Source organism: Miniopterus schreibersii, assembly GCF_964146895.1.
Source record: "Miniopterus schreibersii genome assembly, chromosome: 9".
Classification (NCBI taxonomy): domain Eukaryota; kingdom Metazoa; phylum Chordata; class Mammalia; order Chiroptera; family Miniopteridae; genus Miniopterus; species Miniopterus schreibersii.
The window spans coordinates 62,385,288-62,406,130 of record NC_138118.1 but is presented as its reverse complement, the minus strand read 5'-3'; the positions used below and the strand labels follow the sequence as shown (position 1 = coordinate 62,406,130).

The following is a 20,843-nucleotide window of genomic DNA, read 5'->3' as shown; positions in this document are numbered from 1 at the left end:
TGAGATGGGCATGTGTGCTGCTGTTTCACCCGACAAGGATATAATCAGGGACATGCGTCTTTAAAGTAGATTATCCTATTTGTAAAAGGGAATCATGGGCATGTATAAACAGAACTCAGCCTTTACTCTTTGGATTCCAAAATATAATTGTTTTCTCTATGAATGATCTCATGCCAAATGACCGAGCCATTGAAAAAAAAGTGTGTGTGTGTGTGTGTGTGTTGAGAGAGAAATTGAGATTACATTTTAGTCATTTGCTTTAAGAAAGAGAAATTGAGTAGCTTTATGTTTCAGTATTTGTCAGCCAAACAGCTTTGAACATATATCATCTACTAAAAGAAAGGTTGTGGATTTGACCTAAGTGTTAATGAAAAAATAAGGCCCAATTCTCAAGATATTTTTTCTTTTATTTAAAATGTCAACTATCACAACACATTGTACAATGAAATGAAGACCTTAGAATCACATTGAAAGTTTTTAAAACATCTCTATATAGTCACAAAACATAAAACATGCTGCAGGGATACAAATATAGTTTGATACCAAATCTCAGTACATTTTCACCATGAAAACAAACGGAGAAGCGCAGGCCTGTCTGTGAGTTTCCTTTCCTTCAGCAGGAGCTGACATGATTGCCCCAAGAAACAAAAATGATGTCTTTCTTCAGAGACTGCTGTCGGCAGGTTTTTACAATTTCATTGAACACTGTGCTTTATTGAGAAATTACCACTGATTTCTATTTCTGAGGGAGTCATCATATTATAATTATAACACACTTTTACAGCACATATTGGCACAATATGAAAAATAAACACTTTTTGAGTTTTCAACTCAAAACAATGATTGTTATTAAATAAATAATTAATTATTCCTCGTAGTGCATTTCTCTTTTTTTTTTTTTTTTTACCTTTTATTGGCCATTGACACAAATGAAGCTCGGTAAAGAACACATTAGGCAGTTTATTTACGTCTTCTTTCGTAATTCTGCATTGCACTCCTTTCGTAAGCCACTGAGAACAGAGAAGAGAAGGGGTTCTTTAGGAGGATTCTCACTGAGGGAATTAAACTTCAAGGCAGACATAATGACTTTTTCAAACTCATAATGACTATATCCCTCCATTGAAATATTTCCAAGAGTTTTATTGGTACATCTTCCAATCTTGCCTCCGTCTCTGTCCTGATTGGAAGTGGCCTAACCACAGAATTCTTGGTAACTTTGGTCATCAGTCATTTACTTGGTATCCCAAAAGCATATTTTCACAATATATTGCAATGTTGTCCTCACGCAGTGGCACTGCTGGTGATTTATAGAAAGGACAGTGCCTAAATTAATCAGGAATAGTCCTAGGGTGAAGGCAAAATGTGGAACTTCTATTCTAGCACAGAGTCAACAAACTATAGGCCATGGGCCAACCCAGCCTACCACCTTTTCTTGTAAATGGCATTTTACTGGAACATGGCCCTGACCATTCATTCATATATTGTCTATGGCTACTTTAGCATTAAAGTGGCAGATCTGGGTAGCTGTTACAGAGATGGCATGGCTCACAAAGCCCAAAATATTTACTTGTGGCTCTTCAGAGAAAAAGTTAGCTAATTCCTGTTATTGGGGTAGCTTATGGTGTGAGGCTCTCTTCCTGTCTTGTGGATGCCACCCAATGTCCTCACGGTCTGTAGGTGGGGCAACTGTGCCATCAAATACAACACAGTTTAACTTACCTCCTAGCACCCTAATGTCCTGTGAAAGGTAAATCACTGCTCCGAAAAGTACTTAATATATACCTAGCAAGTAATTTAAGTACATTGACTATCTGGACTAAAAAAAAGGCCAACATTAAACATTCTATTACATTGCATTATATTATATACAATTTCAAAGGGGTCTATAACCACAAAACAGTAAGGATCCGACTGATGTGATCAAAATACTTAAGTATACTTTTCATCATTTTAACACTTAGATTTTATGCACTTAAATTTATACACTTAGATTTACATCATCGTGAACTACTATGCTTTTAAAAGTTCAGTATGCCCTGTTTAAAATATTAAATTTAAATAGAAATAGCAGAAAGAACTGTGACAGTTCTGTAGGAACCATGGGTGCTCCTGCAAACACTTTTCCCAGTGAAACAGGCTTGTGGAGAGAGACGGCAGGCCCAGCTTCCAGTGGCATCGCTTCCCCTTCAACACCAGGCAGAGGAGCCCCAGCCTCCAACTGTCCCATAAGTGAGGCAACAGAAATGGATTGTTTTATGTCAATCACGTCTGAGCCCCAAACGGGGCAGTTCTGAAGGAAGTAAAGGGTTCATTCTCACCCTGGTTTCTTCACATTAACTAACAGGTTCGCTGTCTGACCAGCTGCAGGGAACCCGAGTCTGTTCCTCAGGGAGGGAGGTGAATGCTGATGTGAAGGAACCGAAGACAGATGAGCGGTTCAGCTGGAACATCTGTCCTCTTAACTCGAAGCAGAGTTTCTTACTGGGTCCCTGGACCCTCTGAAGCCCTATGTAAACTTGTGTGTGTCTGAGGTGAGGAGGGTTTCTCTGGGAAGGGGGTTTCAAGATTTTTCTAGATTGTCAGAGGGGTTTGTGACCTCAAAAGCCTAAGAATTAGACGGCCATAGAAGCTGGTAATAACTTTGCCTCAACCGAGTATATGAAAAGATCTCTGGTTGAGTGTGGATTACATTTTTGCCAATTTTTTCCTTTTATATTTCTTAACTAAAATGGAGAAACAAAGATTTAGTCATAAATTCTGATTCATTACAGTGATTCTATTATTTATAATACATGATTACTTTTAGTATATTTAATAGCATTTAATCTGTTCTAAATTATACAGTATCTATATTATTTATAAAGTTAAGCATGTTCTGAAACTTGTATCAATCCTGGAAATGGAGCATTGAAAACTAATATGATTGTCAAGAAAATCTCAGCTCTATAAGGGCTAGTGCACACTTCTAATACAAATGAAGCTTGTGTGCTTTAAATTTACTTTCCAGTTCCAAAAGCCAGGAGATAATGCATATTAATACAATAATTTTAAATTTTTTATTTGGCAGACTGGTAATGTCTTTAAAATTTAAACTTGAGCAGCCCCAAATTACTGATGAAGAAATACAAACATAGAAGTCTAAATTTGGAAGGTAGAGAAACCAATATAAATACTAGCAGACATCATTTTTGCATGACTTTCTAGATAATTAAGCATTAAGCCAGCACATCCTAGTTACAGATTTTCTAGAAATTTGAAACATTCTAGATGGATAAGACAGCTACTAACTACTTTCTAATTAATTATACGATTAGTATTTTAATTCCATTTTTACTCCATGTAAGATGAAGAGAATTTGAACAGTTTTCCCAAGGAACCTGAACTAGGGACGCCAAAGCCTGAATGTGCTTAGCAACAAATGAGTCTCTATGAAAATGGCATAGGGGTTAATTAACCTTGAAAACACTGTGATGAATGAGTTTTCAGATATAAGCACGTGGCATTTGCGTGGAAAATAGAGACAAATGAGAAGAAAGGAAACATACAGCTTTTATAGGAAGTGAAAGAGTTGTCCAGAATGAAAATGGGTTTTGAGGAGAATTATGGCATCCCTCCTCCCTAAGGGTATTGTAGCTGGGAGAGATCATGTATATCTCTAGGATGATCTGATTGAATTCCTTTTCGAAGGCACTGGCATGGACTATATGACTCTTGGGATAAAACTCATCAGGATGTTTTAGAGTTTGGGTTTCTATAACTTCATGAAGAGCAAGTAATTTGTATAAGTGAATTTATTTTGGTTTGCTTATTTATTTTTGTGTTGGAAAACTACCAGATGTAGTCTCATAAGACTTTCAAATTACCTTGGTAACAAGTGAAAATTGATCTTATTTCCTATATCCCCCACAGCCTTAGTTCAGTAAGGTTAAATGTGGTTTATCTGACAGATATCAGGGGAGGAATATTAGACTAGCCCAAAGATTCAGGCTAGGTAATAATTAAATGGGGCAGATACTGCTAAGGCTGGTGGTTTGAGAGAGATCGATATTGTAGTGATACTAGCTTAGTGAGTTATAAGTCCATTTGTGGATTTATTTATTGCAGTTAGATATATTTCACCATAAATACTTATTTGAAGTTCACTATTCCCTTTTAATACTTTGAAAACTATGTCTTAGAAAGAAAATAATGCAAGTAGATTTAAGATACTGTCTCTTTTTCAGTCATGATTTTATACATACCAGAATTTAAAGCTCTTTTGCCCATAAGTCCAACAAAGGAATCTGTTTTATGTCCTGGAAAAATACATTTAGGGGTATTTTAATATGTATATCTTTGAGGAAATAAACTGCTATAACTAATACCAGAAAGAAAAAAAAAAGCAAGCTTCTAAATATATGCTCATATAATAAATATATATCTATTTCAAGTTTTGGTGAGTCAGAAGAAATGAGGATGTCTTAAAAATGACACTAAAACAATACAATGAAAGCACTTCTCTCAATTCTGTATCTAAATATTAGCAAGTACCCTTTTTCATATTATATTTTAGCTGTTTATATATATAAAGTTTTAAATATTGTTGCTATTGAAGCTAGCTTTGATTTTCAGGAAGTCAATTTCATTTTTGTGTGACAGTGAGATACCCAAGCCTATTTCCTCTCTTTACTGAATATGTTGTATTCCTCAGGAACTGAACCTTAGTTAGGTCAGACCCCTACACCTGATAATTATAAACTTCTAAAAGGTCACTATTTCTATTTTACTGGATTTTAAATAACACTCCTTTTGGAAAGTATGTCAGTTTTGACATTAATAGAGTGCATTTAATTCCATTACATAGAATTTTGCTGTATATAATTTCCTTGAAAGTCAACTCCTTAGAAAGTTAATATGAATGGTTTATTTAGTTTCAAAGATGGAGCCTCTGGGAAAGATTACTTTAATGAGAGAATGTCTCTTGGTTTATTAGTTGAGAATAGGGCTGCTCTCTTAATGTGGCCTACTCTGCCACCCCGTGAACCAGAATCCAAGCCAGGGTAACTAAGTGCATAGTACAATTAAGATGGACCCCTGGGACTGCCTGTCAATTCTGGTTCCATTAATTGGGAAACTGGGATCTAATGACCGTCAAGTGTCACAATTTTGCCATCTTCACTATTTTAAGAAATGTTTCACCGTGCTTCGTTAGATTGAGGTTTCCCATTCAGTTATGGAATAAAAAAACAGCATTTCTATCTTTAGTTTGGATTATCTACTCAGACATTCACTGGAGCATCTTGGCTGCTGCATTACCCTAACAAGTGATATCATGAGGGCATCCAGTGTACTCAAATGAGTTAGAAGATACCTATAAATATTTGGTTTTTGTTGTGTTTTTGGTTTGCAGTGGAAGTCATGGTTGTGGGGTGGTGGGGGCTAATATGTGATGGATTTTTACCACTAGGGTTGAAATTCTTAGCTAAACTAACAATTTATAGGAGTTAGAGTTGTTGTTTTTTAGCAGCTTAAAACAACAAATATTTATTATCTCACAGTTTCTGTGGGTCAGAAATTCAGCAGCAGTTTAGCTGGGACCCAGTTAAAGGATTTTTAATAAAATGTATCATTTTGGAAAGTACGATATGTCTAAACCACAGAGCTTTAAACAGTCATGTTCTGGATGTAAATATCATATGAGTCTCTTCCGTTCTTATATTGTCTTAATTAAACATTAAGCCTGAAGTTATAACAGAAAATTAGATCAGGTATTATATAAAGTGGAATTCGATCTGTTAACATTTGTATTTCATTTGTATTTGATCAATGTCAAAATAATTTTGAACTTACTTTTATGAGAAATCTGGCCATGTCCTAGAAGAAACATAAAAGAGCAAACAATAAATTTGTTTTAAAGATGCCACATTGTATAAAACAAATTGATTTTTAAAATATATAACATTTCTCATTCATATACTATCCTGAGGAATATAGCAGAACCATACATGCTAATCAAATTATTGATAATAAAAACAAAGTGTTAACAAAAAAAAAAAAAATTAAGTGCTTCCTGTGGGTTACAGATTTAAACCCAGGGCTGTGAGACTCCTGAGGCCTTTAATAACTGTTAAGCAACACCACCTCTGCTTTCCTCTAAGAAGCACATATTCAAGGAGGGCCGCCCATTCGATGCTCAGGAGAGAAAGAGACGCAGGTCCATCTCTTTATTAAACAGTCATAATCAAGAACCTGTGTTTCAGCCCATAAAAGACTTTTTTTACTTTTCTACATGTGCATTCACACTAGTAAAATGAAGATTTATAGAAATGTTTACCATAAAGAGCCTTTAACAGGGCCGCTTGTTTTTCAACTGAGGAATCTGACAAGAAGCAATTGACGTTAACTATTTACAGGGTCCACTGACGGTGTGATGCATTCAAAGAAACTGAGTATTTCTACCAGGAGACGGGGCAGCTCCGTCTGTTCTGACCTCAGTGGCTTATAATCAGCTTCCCCGTGTGCTGGGAACATTCCCAGCGCTACCCCCGGAGGCCCCGCGCCGCCTTCTGCTCTGTCAGTTGGGATCTTTAGTCAGGGGAGCTAAGGCTGGTGCCTGGCCTGGGTGGTTGGGGTCTCACGCCGCGAGACGTGCCAACTGGCGCCCCCTCCCCCCGCGGGCACGTGCGCGTGGTAGTGAGGTGCGGGATAGCGCCGCGCCAGGACATTTACCACCCCTTTTAGGCTGTAAATCTCTACTCAAAGAGCCAGAGAAACTGGGTGCTCTGAGAGTAAGCGAGCAGACCGGGCGGATAACCCGCAGAGACAGAGGGATGGCTGCCCATCTCACCAGCGTTCCGTTTGCCCATTAAGCCGAAGAACTGCTGGGGCTTCGGTCTCCGGGCAATTCTCTGCAGAAGATGCTCAAAGGGCTCGGGCAGCTCCTCCTGGGGACAGAGGTACGGACACACCCGGTGTAGCGATCAGCGCGAGGCTCCCGGGAACCCGAGCCATTGCCCTGGTGCGCTCCAGCCCTGGGCCAACCGCCCGCCCCGGCTGGGAAGAGGGGGCCGGGCTCCCCCTCCCCGGGGCTGAGCGGAGTCCACGGCGGGGCGCTCGCTGCCTCCGCCCCTCCCCGCGGAGCTCGCGTCCAGCGCCGCCGCCTCCCCCAAGCCCCCGCGCGTTCGCAGGAGGCGAAGAGTGTCCTGGCCCCGCGCGCTTTCCGCTCTGCGCTCCCCGCCCGGGTCCCACCTGCCTGCTGCCACCTGACTTAGCCTCAGCTCTGGCGCGGGATTTGGAGACGCCTCACCACCCTAAATGCACACAGGTGTGTGTCGGGGCGGGGAAGGGTGACAACGCTTGACGAGCGCCCTGCATCGCTCCACTTTCCATGTCCCCGCGGGGCGCGCTCCCTGGCACCTACAGCTTGCGAGCCGCGTGAAGGAAAGCTTGCGGGTACATTCTCAGGTCCGTGAAATAAATGTGACGGCAGGAAGTTAGCTTCCCACCCCCCTCGGTCCCTCTAGGCCCCCAGCAGCTCGCTCCTTGCCCCCTCCCCCGTTTCTGCCGGCGTCCAGTGCCCTCGTCTGCCCCTGGCCAACGTTTCCAAACGCAAGGCCCTCGCAGCTGGACTGGAGTCCCCGAAATCCCCATCACCTGGGGATGAGACCTCGTGAGCTTCCCAGCCTTGTGAGGACCGGGGCTCATCACCGAGGGCATTATTGCTCCAGTGAGTTCCCGAGACCCGACCGCGCAGTCCTCGGGAGGAAAGGTGGACCGTGGGCACAAAATCTCGCCCGGGACCCAGGGCTGGCCGGCGTCCTGTTCACCCCGCTCTCCCCTCCACCGCCCCTGGTCGCGGGCGCGGGGGAAAGTGGCAGCTCCCGAGCCCCGGAAGACCCGCGAGGGCCAGCTTGGGGCCGGGACGCACCTTGATCTGGTCGCTGTCGGACCAGTCGGACCAGTAATTGAGATCATCGTTGGTTCCGATTTCTTCTGCAAACAGTTGAGTGGAGACGAGAAAAACGACTGCCAAGGCCACGAGGATTTTCATGCTGGATTTCTGGGGAGAGCGGGGAGAAGAGATCGCGGAGAGAAAAACTGCATACATTGGGGGGGTGACTCCCTAAGAGTTGCGGCAGCACTGTGGATCCCACGACGGAACTAAGGGCTGAACGAACCAATATAAAAAGCCTGAGGGCTAAAGTCCCACCTGTACCCTTTAGGAAAGAGAATCACGCCCCAAAGCTTCTCAAATTCCCTGCTCCCTGGGTCCCATCTGCACCAGCCCCTAACCCACCAAACAATCCACAGCTCCACGCCCAGAGGCTCTGCAGGTGGAAGACAAAGAGTGACACTGGCGATTGGGTTACCTGCCCCCCCTCTCCCCCGCCGCTGTCCCTCGGCCCCGGGGGCCCATCCTGCGGGCGCAGGGACCGCCGCCAGCCGCCACCCGGGCGCTGTGCGCGGCGCGGACAGCGCGCCGGCGGGGCGCGGAAAACCCGCTGGAGGGGCGCGGAAAGCCCGCTGCGGCGCGCGGGCACTTACTGCGGCGGACGGCCCGCGGGTTCCCTCCGGCTGGTCTGAGCGCACGCGGCGCGCCCCGCACTCTGGTGGCCGCGACGGTGCAGGAGGTCGCGGCGCGCTTTCCGCCGGCCGGGTGCCGCGCGCTATTTATCTGCGGCTCCACGCGCGCGGAGGCCCACGTGACGCTCTCCCCACGCGACTTCCTTGCTCAATATTTAATTAGCCGCCTCCTCTCCGAGGGCTTGCGTCTGATGGAGAGTTTCCGAGACGGTAACCCGTCGGTGCCCATCATCTCCGCGTCCAATGCGGTTCCAAATGACGCAGTTGGAGGGAAGCCGAGCGCGCGCCGTCCAATCCCCAGGGGCCGCTCGCCCCCCTCCCGCGGACCTGACGCCCCCTCCTCTCCCCTGCTTCCGATCAGGGGTTCCCGACACCTGACGTTACTCATCAACGCTGAGCGCCGTGACTCATCTCGGGGACCTCGGCGGCAACTTTCCCGTCTCCCGAGGCGTCAGGATAAGTTGCACTTTTTGAGGATGGCCTAATAACTTCCGGCGGGAAGCTGGCGTCGGGCATGGTACTCAGACAGGAGAACTTCAGATGGCGGTTGGGTGTGTGTGTGTGTATGTGGGGGGGTATTGTTTTATTTCTGTTTCCACCTGCAGAGTGCCCTGAGCGTTTCTGAGATGCAGCAGGCTCCTGTGAGCAGCGCACCCCGCTCCCACAGCAGCCAGAACACCCGCAGGTCTTCACAGCACAAAAGGATTGTTAGCCCCATAGTATTTCAGACGATGGAAGCAAATTTATTTTACTCACTGGAGAAAGGAACACTTAAACCTGGCATTGCACGTAGGACTTTTATGTCGGGGCCATTCTAGGATATCTTTTGTTCCAAGATAACCAAGTCCTCCTTCTTGACACATCCAGGAGCCGGGGTTGGAAGGGGACATGGCCAGGCCTCTCTCCTACCCTTTCTTGCTAAGACTAAGAAACCAGCCAGACGGTATGAGATATTTTTACTGGGTATCACTAAAGGATTCTACAGATCACGCGTAGATTTCTTCTGTATATGAAAATAAGTGAAGATGCTAATTGGGTGTCATTAACAATATGAAACTATTAGCCTAGTAACGTCTGAACAGAAATCACAGCTTGCCTTGCAGACACATTTCTTTCGTCTCTAAGTGAATTAAGTGACGTTGTTTCTTGTGTGGAGTTGTTTTCTCCTCTTTAGTAAGTATTTTTTTTTTCAATTAATTCTGATGTTTTTAGTATAATGCATAAAAGAAATGATTTTAGCCATTTATATAAGCCAGTAAATTTTCCCTCTAATACTTGTTCTTTCTTAAGAAACCCTGCATTTTGAAATCCCCGGGTCTCTATCTCATTTTTCAGGCCTAGTTTCACAACCAGAAGCATTCTAATTTTTGTTCTTATAACTTTTAAATGGAAAATTATAAATATACAAAAGTAGAGAGAAGTATTCACTTGAAACAGTTAGCAAGTTTCACCTACAAACTCTTCATATTTCCCCTCCACTCAGATTATTTCAAAGAAAATAATATTTACATCATTTCATGGTGTAAATATTTCAGCGTGTCTATATAAATGGTAAGGATTTCTTTTAAAAAATAAAATCAGAACCATGTCATTATTCCACCTAAAGCAACATAAAATAATTCCTTACAGCATTAAATATCCAGCCAATGTTCAAATATTCCTTATTGTTTCATAAACCCCTACCCCATACAGTTTACTAGTTGACATCAAAATTTTAATGAAGTTCATACCCTGCACTTGGCTCATACGTCTCCAAAATCTCCCCTAATCTATAGTTCTCCCTCCCATCTTCTCTCCCTACCCCTTTGCAGTTTATGGATAAAACTAATCAGTAAAGTGTATTACATTCTGGAGTTTGCTGATTGCCTCCTAATGGTTTCTTTTAACTTGTTCCTCTGTCCTATTTCCTGTTCATTGGTAGTTGTATGTGGAACATGGGAAGCTTCATCCCATGTAAGTTCAGTTTTGCTGACAAGGCTACTTTACATGCGACGGGTTGTTAGGAGGCACATGATATCCGGTTGTTTCTCCCTTTAAGATGTTAGCAGCCACCATTTTCTAGATCATTAATTAATTCATTAGTACTTTCAAAATAGTGTTATTCTGATTTTATTTGTTAGCTGGACTATTTTTTCCATAGAAAGTGAAATTTTTTTTCTCAACAACTATTTAATTACTTCAAGACGTGATGAATATAAGAAAGATGGGATAAGTGCTTGATTACTTCCCTTTACCAATTTTAGAAATAACTTGGGACCTGGCCAGTTTGATTAGTGGTTAGAGAGCCAACCTGCAGACTGAAGGGTCCCAGGTTCGATTCCGACCAAGGATACATACCTCAGTTGCAGGCTTGATCCCCGGCCCTGGTTGGGCCTGTGTGGGAGGCAACCAGCCGATGTGTCTCTCTCTCATCGATGCTTCTCTCCCTCCCTTTCTTTCTCTCCTTCCCTTCCACTCTCCCTGAAAAGCAATGGAAAAAGTATCCTTGGGTGGGGATTCAAAAAAATAATAAGTTGGTAAATTAACATATTCAAATATGCCCCCTCCCCCCAATTTTAGGATTATTATAACCTCATGGATTTAAACATATTTGAAGTATTTCAGTCCTTCAAAGGAAGATAGAAGCAGGTCTTCTCCTAATTGATGCTCAAATTAGCCCATTTCTTGGCCAGTGGGTAACATCAGATTGGCTCCTGAGACTTTGGTATGCCTTAAATAGGCTTTAATGGCTTTCTTGTTTTTTTGGCAGAACAAGATATTTCAGGTTTAAGCTGTGTATTTTCTGTCTCAGACCTGCAGTTTGAATTTAAGGAGCTCTCCTTACCTTTGGATTAGAAATGATAATTAGAGATTATAATCTGGGCATTGTGGGTGCACATTGCTACTGAGTTCTTTAATGTTTCAAGACCAATACATAGAGCTGAAAGTGTGTGTGTGTGTGTGTGTGTGTGTGTGTGCACGCAAAATTGTGAATGTATATTGACACTTTCTATTCAAATCCAGACACTAGGGTCTTTCCTTGACCTCTTTGGTTTTGCATCTTTTCTAACATGCCGAAAGATTCCAGTTCCCAGTGACATTAACATGATTATTCACTTGCTTTATCCCAATGCATAATGCTAACATGACCAACAATATTATTATTAGAAACAGATTGAGAGTTTTTATTTGTAATTTTTTTTTGTTTTTAAGCTATATCACACTAGGTATGTTTAGCCAATTTACTATGCTTTAAAGTCACTTTAAAAGTTTTTTCTCTGCATGGTTATGCTATCAACTCTTAGACACATAGCTTTGTTTGTTTATTTTGCTCTCGAGTTTTAGGGATTGCTTTTAAATTTAATTTAAATTTAGAATTATGTAAAATACGTGGTTCCAAACTCAAGTATTCAAAACATAATGCATTCAGAGAGACGCATAGCTTTACTTTCCTCTACTAACCACTGCATTTTAGGTTTTTAGTTTACCCTATTATTATCACTATTGTTGTTCCTATTTTAATATAAGCAGCTATGTATTCATATCCCTCTGCACCCAGTAAAATTCCACACCTAAAGTGGGGCGTTTCAGATCCTTTGTTTATTTTTGTTTCTCAGTTGCTGATGTGGTTTATGAGGTAACAATGAAGATAGGTATTTCACAACCTCTTCCCTGTTAGCTCAGTGTAACCAGGTGGATAACTCTGTTCAGATGCCGTATGTTTCGAATATGCCACAGTAGATAAAACAAAGGCTGTTTCATAGGGTTGAGTGATAAATAGTAATGAGCTAAAACTGATTAAAGAGTACATTTCCCACTTTTTCCATGTCATTCCTTAATTGCTGGCTCAGTTTTCCTAGTAATGTCATGTATGCAGTTACTGACACATGTTCTCCTTGGACATTGCAGGGCTTGGGACATTTATATTCTTTACTTGTTTACTTTGGGATATTGATGCTTTTTATTTGCATCTTTTATTTTTATTTGGGATACTTATAGTCTTTATTTCCCAGAGCATATTAATAAAATATATGTGTATAAGAAGTAGAATGGTGAAAAGTAAGTAGTTAATAAATCATTTTCTTTTGTTTATAAATTTAACGACTAGAAAAGTACAAAGAAAAAATTACTATCATGCATTTTTTCACAACCCAGAATGAACCACTGTTAATATCTTGAGTATGATAACTGCTTATAACTTTTAAAGGGAAAATAGTCATCTGATTGCTTTTGTAATATAAGATATACTCTTTATAAAAAACAAAGCCATGATGAAAATTACAATAATGTATTTTTTTTTAATTACCCCAAACTCAGAATTTGCCACCCTTAACATTAAGAGAATATCACTGTGGGTATCTTTCTATGCAAACTATATGGTTAGAAGAATAGAGCAGTAGACAGATAAATAAAAGTTATGAAAATGGGATGAGACCCTCAAAAATGAAAGGCAGCTGTTTATATTTTGCTTGATGTTAACAGAAGAAAATCTAAACAACAAAAAAAAATTTCTTCACCACAAGGTATTTTTTTTCATAAAAATGTTTTGTTTTGTTTTGTTTTAGGATTTTAGGTTTAGGAATAAACATTAAGAGGCTAGTCTGTTGCATTAAAAAATAAATACTTAGATAATATCTATTTATTTCCTGTTTTGAAAAATGAGAACACTGGCGCTCAAACTTTCTTCTGTGTCCCCTTTCCCCACCACCTCCCTGTAGTTACATGATTATTTTAACATTATTCAGGGTTATAATACATTTAGTTTTCCTGCCGTACTTTCATTAGTTGTTTACTATTTATTTAAACAGATTTATTGTTCATTACCTGTTCTTTTAACCTAGCTTTGCCATTCTTGAGTTTATTTTTAGTTACCTTTTATTTGGCTGGGTGTCATTGTCAAGCAGATTTTTTTTTCTTGAGGACAAATTATTCATATTGTGCTCCCTGAGTTCTTTTGTGCTTATGAATGTCTGTCAGTGACTTCTAAGCTCAAGTGACATCTAGATTAGTTATATTTAAAGTTAAATTTCATTTTTCTCAGGACTTTATGGACATGGCGCCATTGTCTGTGGAATTCAGTGTTATGGAGAATTCTGAGGTGGAACAGTTTTTTCCCGTGCTTGTATGTAATTTGCTTTTTTTTGCTTGAATATCTGAGGAATTCTTTTATTATTTTATTTTATTATTATTTATTTAATTAATTAATTAATTTATTTATTTTTAAATTTTATTTTTGTTTAAAATATTACAGATGTCCCTTTTTCTCCCCAATGACGCATTCCACCCCGTCCCTTCCCCCTCCCCAGTCCCCCTCCCCACCATTGTCCTTGTCCTTGGGTTGTGCATATATGCATATAAATTCTTTGGTTACTCTCTCCCCCTCCACCCCCCCTCCCCGTCCTCCTCCATCCCTCTGACATTTGTCAGTCTGATCCATGCTTCCATGTCACTGAATCTATCTGTCCACCAGTTTATTAAGTTCTTTAGATTCCACATATAAGCGAGATCATGTGATGTTTGTCTTTCCCTGCCTGGCTTATTTCTCTTAGCATAATATTCTCCAGGTCCATCCATACTGTCCCAAAGGGTATGAGATCCTTCTTCTTTACAGCTGCATAGTATTCCATGGTGTGAATGTCCCACAGCTTTTTAATCCACTCATCTGCTGATGGGCACTTGGGCTGTTTCCAGATCTTAGCTATTGTAAACTGCGCTGCTATGAACATCGGGGTACATATATCCTTTCTGATGAATGTTTCAGGATTCTTAGGATACATTCCTAGGAGTGGAATCACTGGGTCAAAAGCAGCTCCATTTCTAATTTTTTGAGGAACCTCCATACTGTTTTCCGTAGTGGTTGCACCAATCTGCATTCCCACCAGGGAATTCTTTCTTTATTCTTGACAGCCAATAGTTTAATTAGGATATTCATCTAATTTTCTTGGAGTGTCATGAACTGTTTTTGTTTTGCAGATAATTCTCTTTCTTCATTTTAGGGAAGTTTTATTGTATTATGTCTTTAAATATTTCTTTGGAGTGGAAATTCCACTTCAAGAACACTATGGTGTTTTTCTTTGAATCATAATATATTTTCTAATACATACATAAATATTGTAATATCTATATCTTATGTTTATAATATTCTTCTAAATTGCTTTAATTCTTTGCTCCTTTTGTCTGCTTTCACTTAAATTATCTTAACTCTTTCTTCTTTGCGTCAGTAAGTCACTTCTGCCTATTCTGTGCCTTGCTGTTTCTAATTTACTATTATTTCCATAATCATGTTGCATACTACCCTATTTGTTCTCATAGACTAGTAATTTCCTTTTTCATCTCATTTCATTGCTTTATCATTTTATCGATATGCTCTTATTGTATTTATGTTTTTGTTAAGATGTTCTTAGTGTGAAGTAATTGAGGGAATTTCCTTCTGTTTCCTGAGTTACATTTTCTTCTAGTTCAGTGGTAAAATGCATGAGATTTTAGTAAGTGTTACCATTTGAATATTGGCTTAGCCATTTGCCAGCCATGCTGCCATGGATAAGTTACTTTAAGCACTCTCTGCCTTAATTTTCTAATCTGTCAAATAGGATAATAATTGGTACTTACCTCATAAGGTTGCTGTTGGGATTAAATGAGTAAATACATGTGAAGTATAAAGAACAGTGCCTGGCACATGCAATAAATGTTTTAACTCTTATTCTAGGTGGCTGTGTGTGTGTGTGTGTGTGTGTGTGTGTGAGAATGGTTAATTTTGTGTGTCAACTTGGGTAGGCCATTGCTATTTCATCAAACACCACTGTAAATATGGCTGTGAAGGTATTTTTTAAGATGTAATTAATATTTAAATTAGTTGACTTTGGGTTAAGCCATTATGCTCCATTTTATGGGTAGGCTTCAGCCAATCAGTTGAAAGTTTTAAATGAAAAAGACTAAGTTCCCCAGAGAAGAAGGAATTCTGTCTACAGAATGCCTTTGAACTCAAGACATCAACTTCCTGCTGAATTTCTAGCCTGCCAGGCTGCCCTGCAGATTATACATTTGCCAGCCCCTTAATCATGTAGGCTAATCCCTTAAATCCTTAGCTGATTCCTAAAAATCAAGCCCTCGCTCTCTTTCTCTACGCACAATACACACACCCTATTGGTTCTCTCTCTCTGGAGAAGGCTAATAGAGTGGGTAATATATTTACCCATAGTTTCTGGGCCATTCTCTCCATCTTGAGGTTGCTTGGGTGGCTCTGGGAAGAAAGAAGGGGAATGAGTACCTGGCTTTGTTTTTACAATTTTGGGGATATTTTTTCCCCATGAGGGTTAGGTATTTTGTGTTCCATTCACTTTTCTTAGCCCAAGGGAATGAGAGAGGGAAGGAGAACGTGGATGAGATGTGATGCAGTCTGGATACGTAAACTCAGCCCTTTGTCCTGAGATTTTGTGCAGTGTCTTGTTCCATGCTAATTGCCTGGTTGGAGGGTCTGTACCTTTCTTGGGAGGGTCTCCCTTGGACTTTGATCTCTGTGCAGCCTAAGAACCTCCCTCCTCTCCCCATAAAGAGTCAACTCTTGTTCCCTTTCCTGGTATTCCCAGTTTCTCTCAGCCACTTGTTTTCCTTGCATTTTGGAAGAAAATAATGATCCACCCACTCAGTTTTCTTCTCTCCAGGTGTAGCATCATTGAGAATTCTTGGAATTGTGTCAATTTACCAGAAAGACTTTTGGAAGGTGAGGGCAAGGTAAGGAGGACAGGGGCTCTATGGAGCCAAGCAGTGATGGGCCTGTCTATTGTGTTTAGAATTTTCTGTTTCTTTCATTGGCTACAGGTTCTCGAAGATTATTGCACTAATTAGATTGTAACTCTTGGTTTATTTGGTTGCTGATTGTGGATTTTATTTTGTTTCTGGAATTAAGCATTTTCCACTGCATGAAAAGAGACACCACCATAGAAGCAAGACAGGGTTGCAAGTTCTTCACCATTTGAGATAGGCTAAAGGGAATTTTAAGCAATTTTACTCCAAACCAGGGAATATAATCATGGTTTCATTAGGGAATACTAATCCCCTGTATCTGAATCTTAACTACTGCCCTTTATGTTTCATGATGTTAAGTCTTCAAGACTTTAGTGTTTGTGTTGCTGTGCCTTATTAGGGGAAGCTCACTAATTCAAAAGGATATCAGCACCCCTATGTTCATTGAAGCATTATTTATAATAGCCAAGATATGAAAACAACCTAAGTGTTCACTGATGTATGAGTGGATAAAGAAGATTATCTTTATATATAATGGAATATATATATATACACACACAATGGAATACTATTCAGCCATTAAAAATGAAATCTTATGTAAAACTAATTTGTGTTCCCACTATAGTAAAGTCAGAAGTGGATACATTATCAAAAAAAGGATACAACATTCCAACCCTCCAACCTTTTGCACATACCATAAGGATAATTAATTCAATAAACATTGTTATTTGCTATTTGCAAGCAAATATGGTACTGAGAATACAGAGATGAATGAGTTTGTTTTGCCCCAGCAGAAATCAAGAAATTCAGGGAGGCAGTACACATAATAGATGCTATCACAGAGGAGAGAACATTGTATTATGGGAGTGTGGAATGACAATTCCCTACATGGGAAGGGGTGGGATAGAAGGTATTCCAGGGAGAGGGAATAGCTTAAGCAAAGGCAGAGAGGAAAGGATATGCATTGGATATCCACTGGAGAAGCTAGTACCAAGGGGGTAAATATTGAAGGGAGCAGGGCTTGGGAGGTGTAAAACAAAGTGAAGTCACCTGATATCAACTGTTTTTTCAGTCTAAACATCAGCAAATTCTGTGCTTGCTTAGGCAGCACATATACTAAACATCAGCAAATTCTGTTAGCAAGCAAAAATAACTTGCTTTGGAAGAAAAGCAAAGCTCACACCTATTGTTTTTCACCTAGTCCCTGGTGTTCTTGAATCAAAGAATTAGGAGTTTGGTGGTTTTTTGAATTACTTACATATAGTCAAGATAACAGTCTTTAAAAGTATTTTATTAAATGTTTTCCATCCATTGCTTCTGAGTGCAATTAAGGCATTCACATTGTATATATTTGCCAAAAGACTGAAGGTAATCTTATTCAACATGGCTCTGCAGTCCTAAACCAATAAGCCAGGCTAATAAGTCTACTGAAAATGCTCCTAATCAGATATCAGTTCAGCTAAACTGGATCCTGAAAGGTCAACAATTCAATTAAAATTAGGTACAGTCAGCCCAATTGTCTTAGCAAAATGGCAAGTTTGTAACACGTCATAGGAACACTAGTTAAAAATCAGGAAATCAATCATTTAGGCTAGATTAATGATGAGAATGTTCGCGTTTAGAGTCATCTGGTACCCTAAAATAGGGAAGTATATATTTCAAAGTCAAACTGAGAAACCTAGCCGTGGAGCCATGCCTTATTCATGCCTTCCCCTGGTCAGTAGTTCAGTAGTTAATGTGCCGGGCAATTGACTTTGAACTCCTCGGCAGCTGAAAGCGTGGCCTGCACCACCCTCTCCTTCCTGATTACCCCAGGCCCGCGAATGCTTTGCCATTTGGCACTGGCAGCCCCTCGGCTGACACTGCCCTCACTGATTCTCTAGTAAATGGGTCTTCAACTCAGACTATCTGCTTCCAGAGCCCGTGCCGCTAGCTCTCACCCACCATGTTGTCTGCGTGGCTGTAGAGCCCATGTCCTTAATGGGCTGAGTGTTTGGGGAGGAGATGTTTAAGGGAATCAACCATCTACTCCTATTTTCTAAACTTTGTTTCAGAATCAAAGCAAGTAATTGTGAAACTCATTATTTGGATTTCATTGCTCCTACTTCCTGTAAAAATCCCATCACAGGTGTATGGTACAATGTCTTCAACTTTAATTGGGAGTTTGGATATAAGATATGAATCTTTGATATAAGACAGTGCTTATGAGGATTATATATATATTTTTTATCAAGTAGTTATTAAATAGTTTATTGTGGTCTTTGTGTTCCTTATATAAAATACCATGAGATTTATTTATCTTATAATTCAGTGTATCTCCCTTGGAACACTGATATATCTCTTTGTATCAGAAGGGAGCTCTATAATCTAACATTTCCACCACTTTCCCTAATTTTATTTTATTTATCTTGACTGTCAAAGAACTCAGGGCTAATTTTTAGATTCAGTTGTACTAACTTTCTAGCCTAGTCCAATTATTCAACATTTTCTTTTAAAATTTGGCTCTTCTAATGTTGTTTTTTTTAACCCTCACCCAAAGATATGTGCTCTTTATTGATTTCAGAGAGAGAGGAGGGGAAGAGAGAGAGAGAGAAACAATGATGTGAGAGAGAAACATCAATCAGTTGCCTCCCACACGAGCCCTGACAGGGGATCAAACCCAAAACCTAGGTATGGGCTCTGACCGGGAATCAAACCTGCAACCTTTTGGTGTATGGGACAATGCTCCAACCAATGGAGCCACCTGACTGGTGCTCTTCTAATGTTTAAAATTATTTTGTATTATTTATATTGTTTATTTATTGTAAACAGCTCAAATTATATGTATATATATATCTCTCTCCAACCAAAAGACCTATTGAATTTACATTTCTTACCATGTCTAATACCAATAATCATGGACCAAGTCTTCTTTATCTCTTTCTGTATGATTTTAATAATTTATTAACAATTTCCCCTGACTCCTTACATATCTTTCTCTAACTTACCCAATGCAACACAGTTTAGAGCACAACTCTGGTTACAGTATTCTGTGCTTCAAAACTTCAGTAATTTCCTATTTTTCATGAAAATAAATACAGTCTCCTTAGCTCATTACTTATTAAATGTGGTTTCCTTCCGTTGCTTCTGTGTACCACTAAGGAATTCACATTGTATATATTTGCCAAAAGACTGAAGGTTTTTCAACATGACTCTGTAGTCTTAATAAGCCAGGCTAATAATATTAATTCCCTAAAATGGACTCAACCTAACTTTTTAGGCTTTTCTCCCTCTAGTGTTCATGTTCAAAATTTATAATTTAGCCCAACTTGACTACCTATGGCCAATCTAAATGCTCTGGCCAGAAACCTGAGTTAAAGTGAACTCTTCTCCCCAAAACAAAAAGACTTTCATAGTCTGTACTAGAATTTAAAAGAAATCATAAACTCTTATTTTGGGAAATATCTAGATCTCTATGTTTGTGATCAACTTCAAAGTTTAAGGGAAAGCTGAAGCCACTAATGCGTAAACCATGGGGAAGTGTGACATTTCAGTCCAGATGCTTGTTCTAGGAACGGAAAGTAAGAAAGCTGCAGTCTTCCACTCTGCTTGGTGTACACAGGCCTTGAATCACTGTTAGTAATGTTAAAAAATCAGTCATAAAGCTACCCTAGTCATAGCGTTATCCTGGATGCAATTACCTGGAGTAACAATTTATATAAAATAATAGCTCATGATTCTACATCTGCGTTAGGCACAAGAAGAATCAGTAGAATCATGGGTAAATGGATTTTTAATTATAAGGAAGTAATTTAAGTAAATTCCCAACTGAATTCAAGAGATCTGAAATTGATTCTTCAAAAATTGGCAAATAGCATTACCAGTAACTAGGAATTCAGAAGCACATTTAAAAGTGTATTGCCAGTTGTCCATTTACTTCATTTTGGATTCTTCTGTCATCTTTCTAGGGTATCATTTAGAAGACTTCTGGGAGAAGGAAGTCCATTTTTTCTGGTTTTTAAAATTGGTTCCAGTGGCAGATTCACTTCGCCTTTGTTCTACCAACACCTCTTGAGCATGTGCTAATTATACGGAAAATAATGACGTTAATTAGTTTATCAATTCTAGTTTAATGGGATATCGCTACATTAAGCCATATAAGGCATAGGAGTTTTAAAACTTTGAGATTCATAGGTGACTAATACATGTGTACTTACAGTAATTTAGAGGTTATAAGAACATAGATAATGGAATGGAACACATGTTTCAGTAACGTGGACCTGGGTTATAGACTGTTGTTGTTTTTTTAAAATCATACACTAGCTGTTTGATCTTGGGCATATAACTTAACATCTGATTGTGTGTGTGTGTGTGTGTGTGTGTGTGCTTAATATACCTACATTGTTAGGTATATTAAGGTATATCATTTTACGATGATAACATGAAATCATATTGTAAAACACACAGTAAAGAGCCTGGAAAACGATAGAGAGTAAATTGCAATCATGATGATAACATTATTACTCACTCTAAATGTAGTATTCAAGTGTTTCAGGGGAAATGTAATACTTCACTGAGAG

The 20,843-nt window shown here is 39.8% G+C and overlaps 1 protein-coding gene across 6 annotated transcripts; it reads right to left on the bottom strand.

Moving 5' to 3' along the window:
- Positions 1-388: 388 nt before the first annotated feature.
- On the bottom strand, positions 389-9,015 carry TAC1 (tachykinin precursor 1). Of its 6 annotated transcripts, none has more exons than XM_081147100.1 (7): positions 8,524-8,809; positions 7,907-8,038; positions 6,827-6,923; positions 6,314-6,358; positions 5,830-5,853; positions 4,242-4,295; positions 390-1,010 (listed from the first exon to the last, which is right to left on the bottom strand). In XM_081147100.1, exons 2-7 carry the CDS (start codon positions 8,027-8,029, stop codon positions 961-963), a joined length of 393 nt encoding a protein of 130 aa, XP_081003226.1. In that variant the 5' UTR covers positions 8,030-8,038; positions 8,524-8,809; the 3' UTR covers positions 390-960. The 6 variants fall into 6 exon arrangements, with proteins under 6 accessions (XP_081003228.1, XP_081003230.1, XP_081003229.1 ...); XM_081147101.1 differs by lacking the exon at positions 8,524-8,809 and adding an exon at positions 8,349-8,428; XM_081147102.1 differs by lacking the exon at positions 6,314-6,358 and having other exon boundaries at positions 389-1,010; positions 8,524-9,015.
- Between the last annotated feature and the right edge of the window lie 11,828 nt (positions 9,016-20,843).

Bases quoted from the DNA above. Each gene is read 5' to 3' on its own strand.
- TAC1 (XM_081147100.1), bottom strand. From the start codon at position 8,029: ATGAAAATCCTCGTGGCCTTGGCAGTCGTTTTTCTCGTCTCCACTCAA. The intron at 6,924-7,906 runs GTGCGTCCCGGC...CTCTGTCCCCAG, and splicing joins CCGACAGCGACCAGATCAAG to GAGGAGCTGCCCGAGCCCTT. The intron at 1,011-4,241 runs GTATGTATAAAA...CTCTGTTCTCAG, and splicing joins CAAAAGAGCTTTAAATTCTG to TGGCTTACGAAAGGAGTGCA.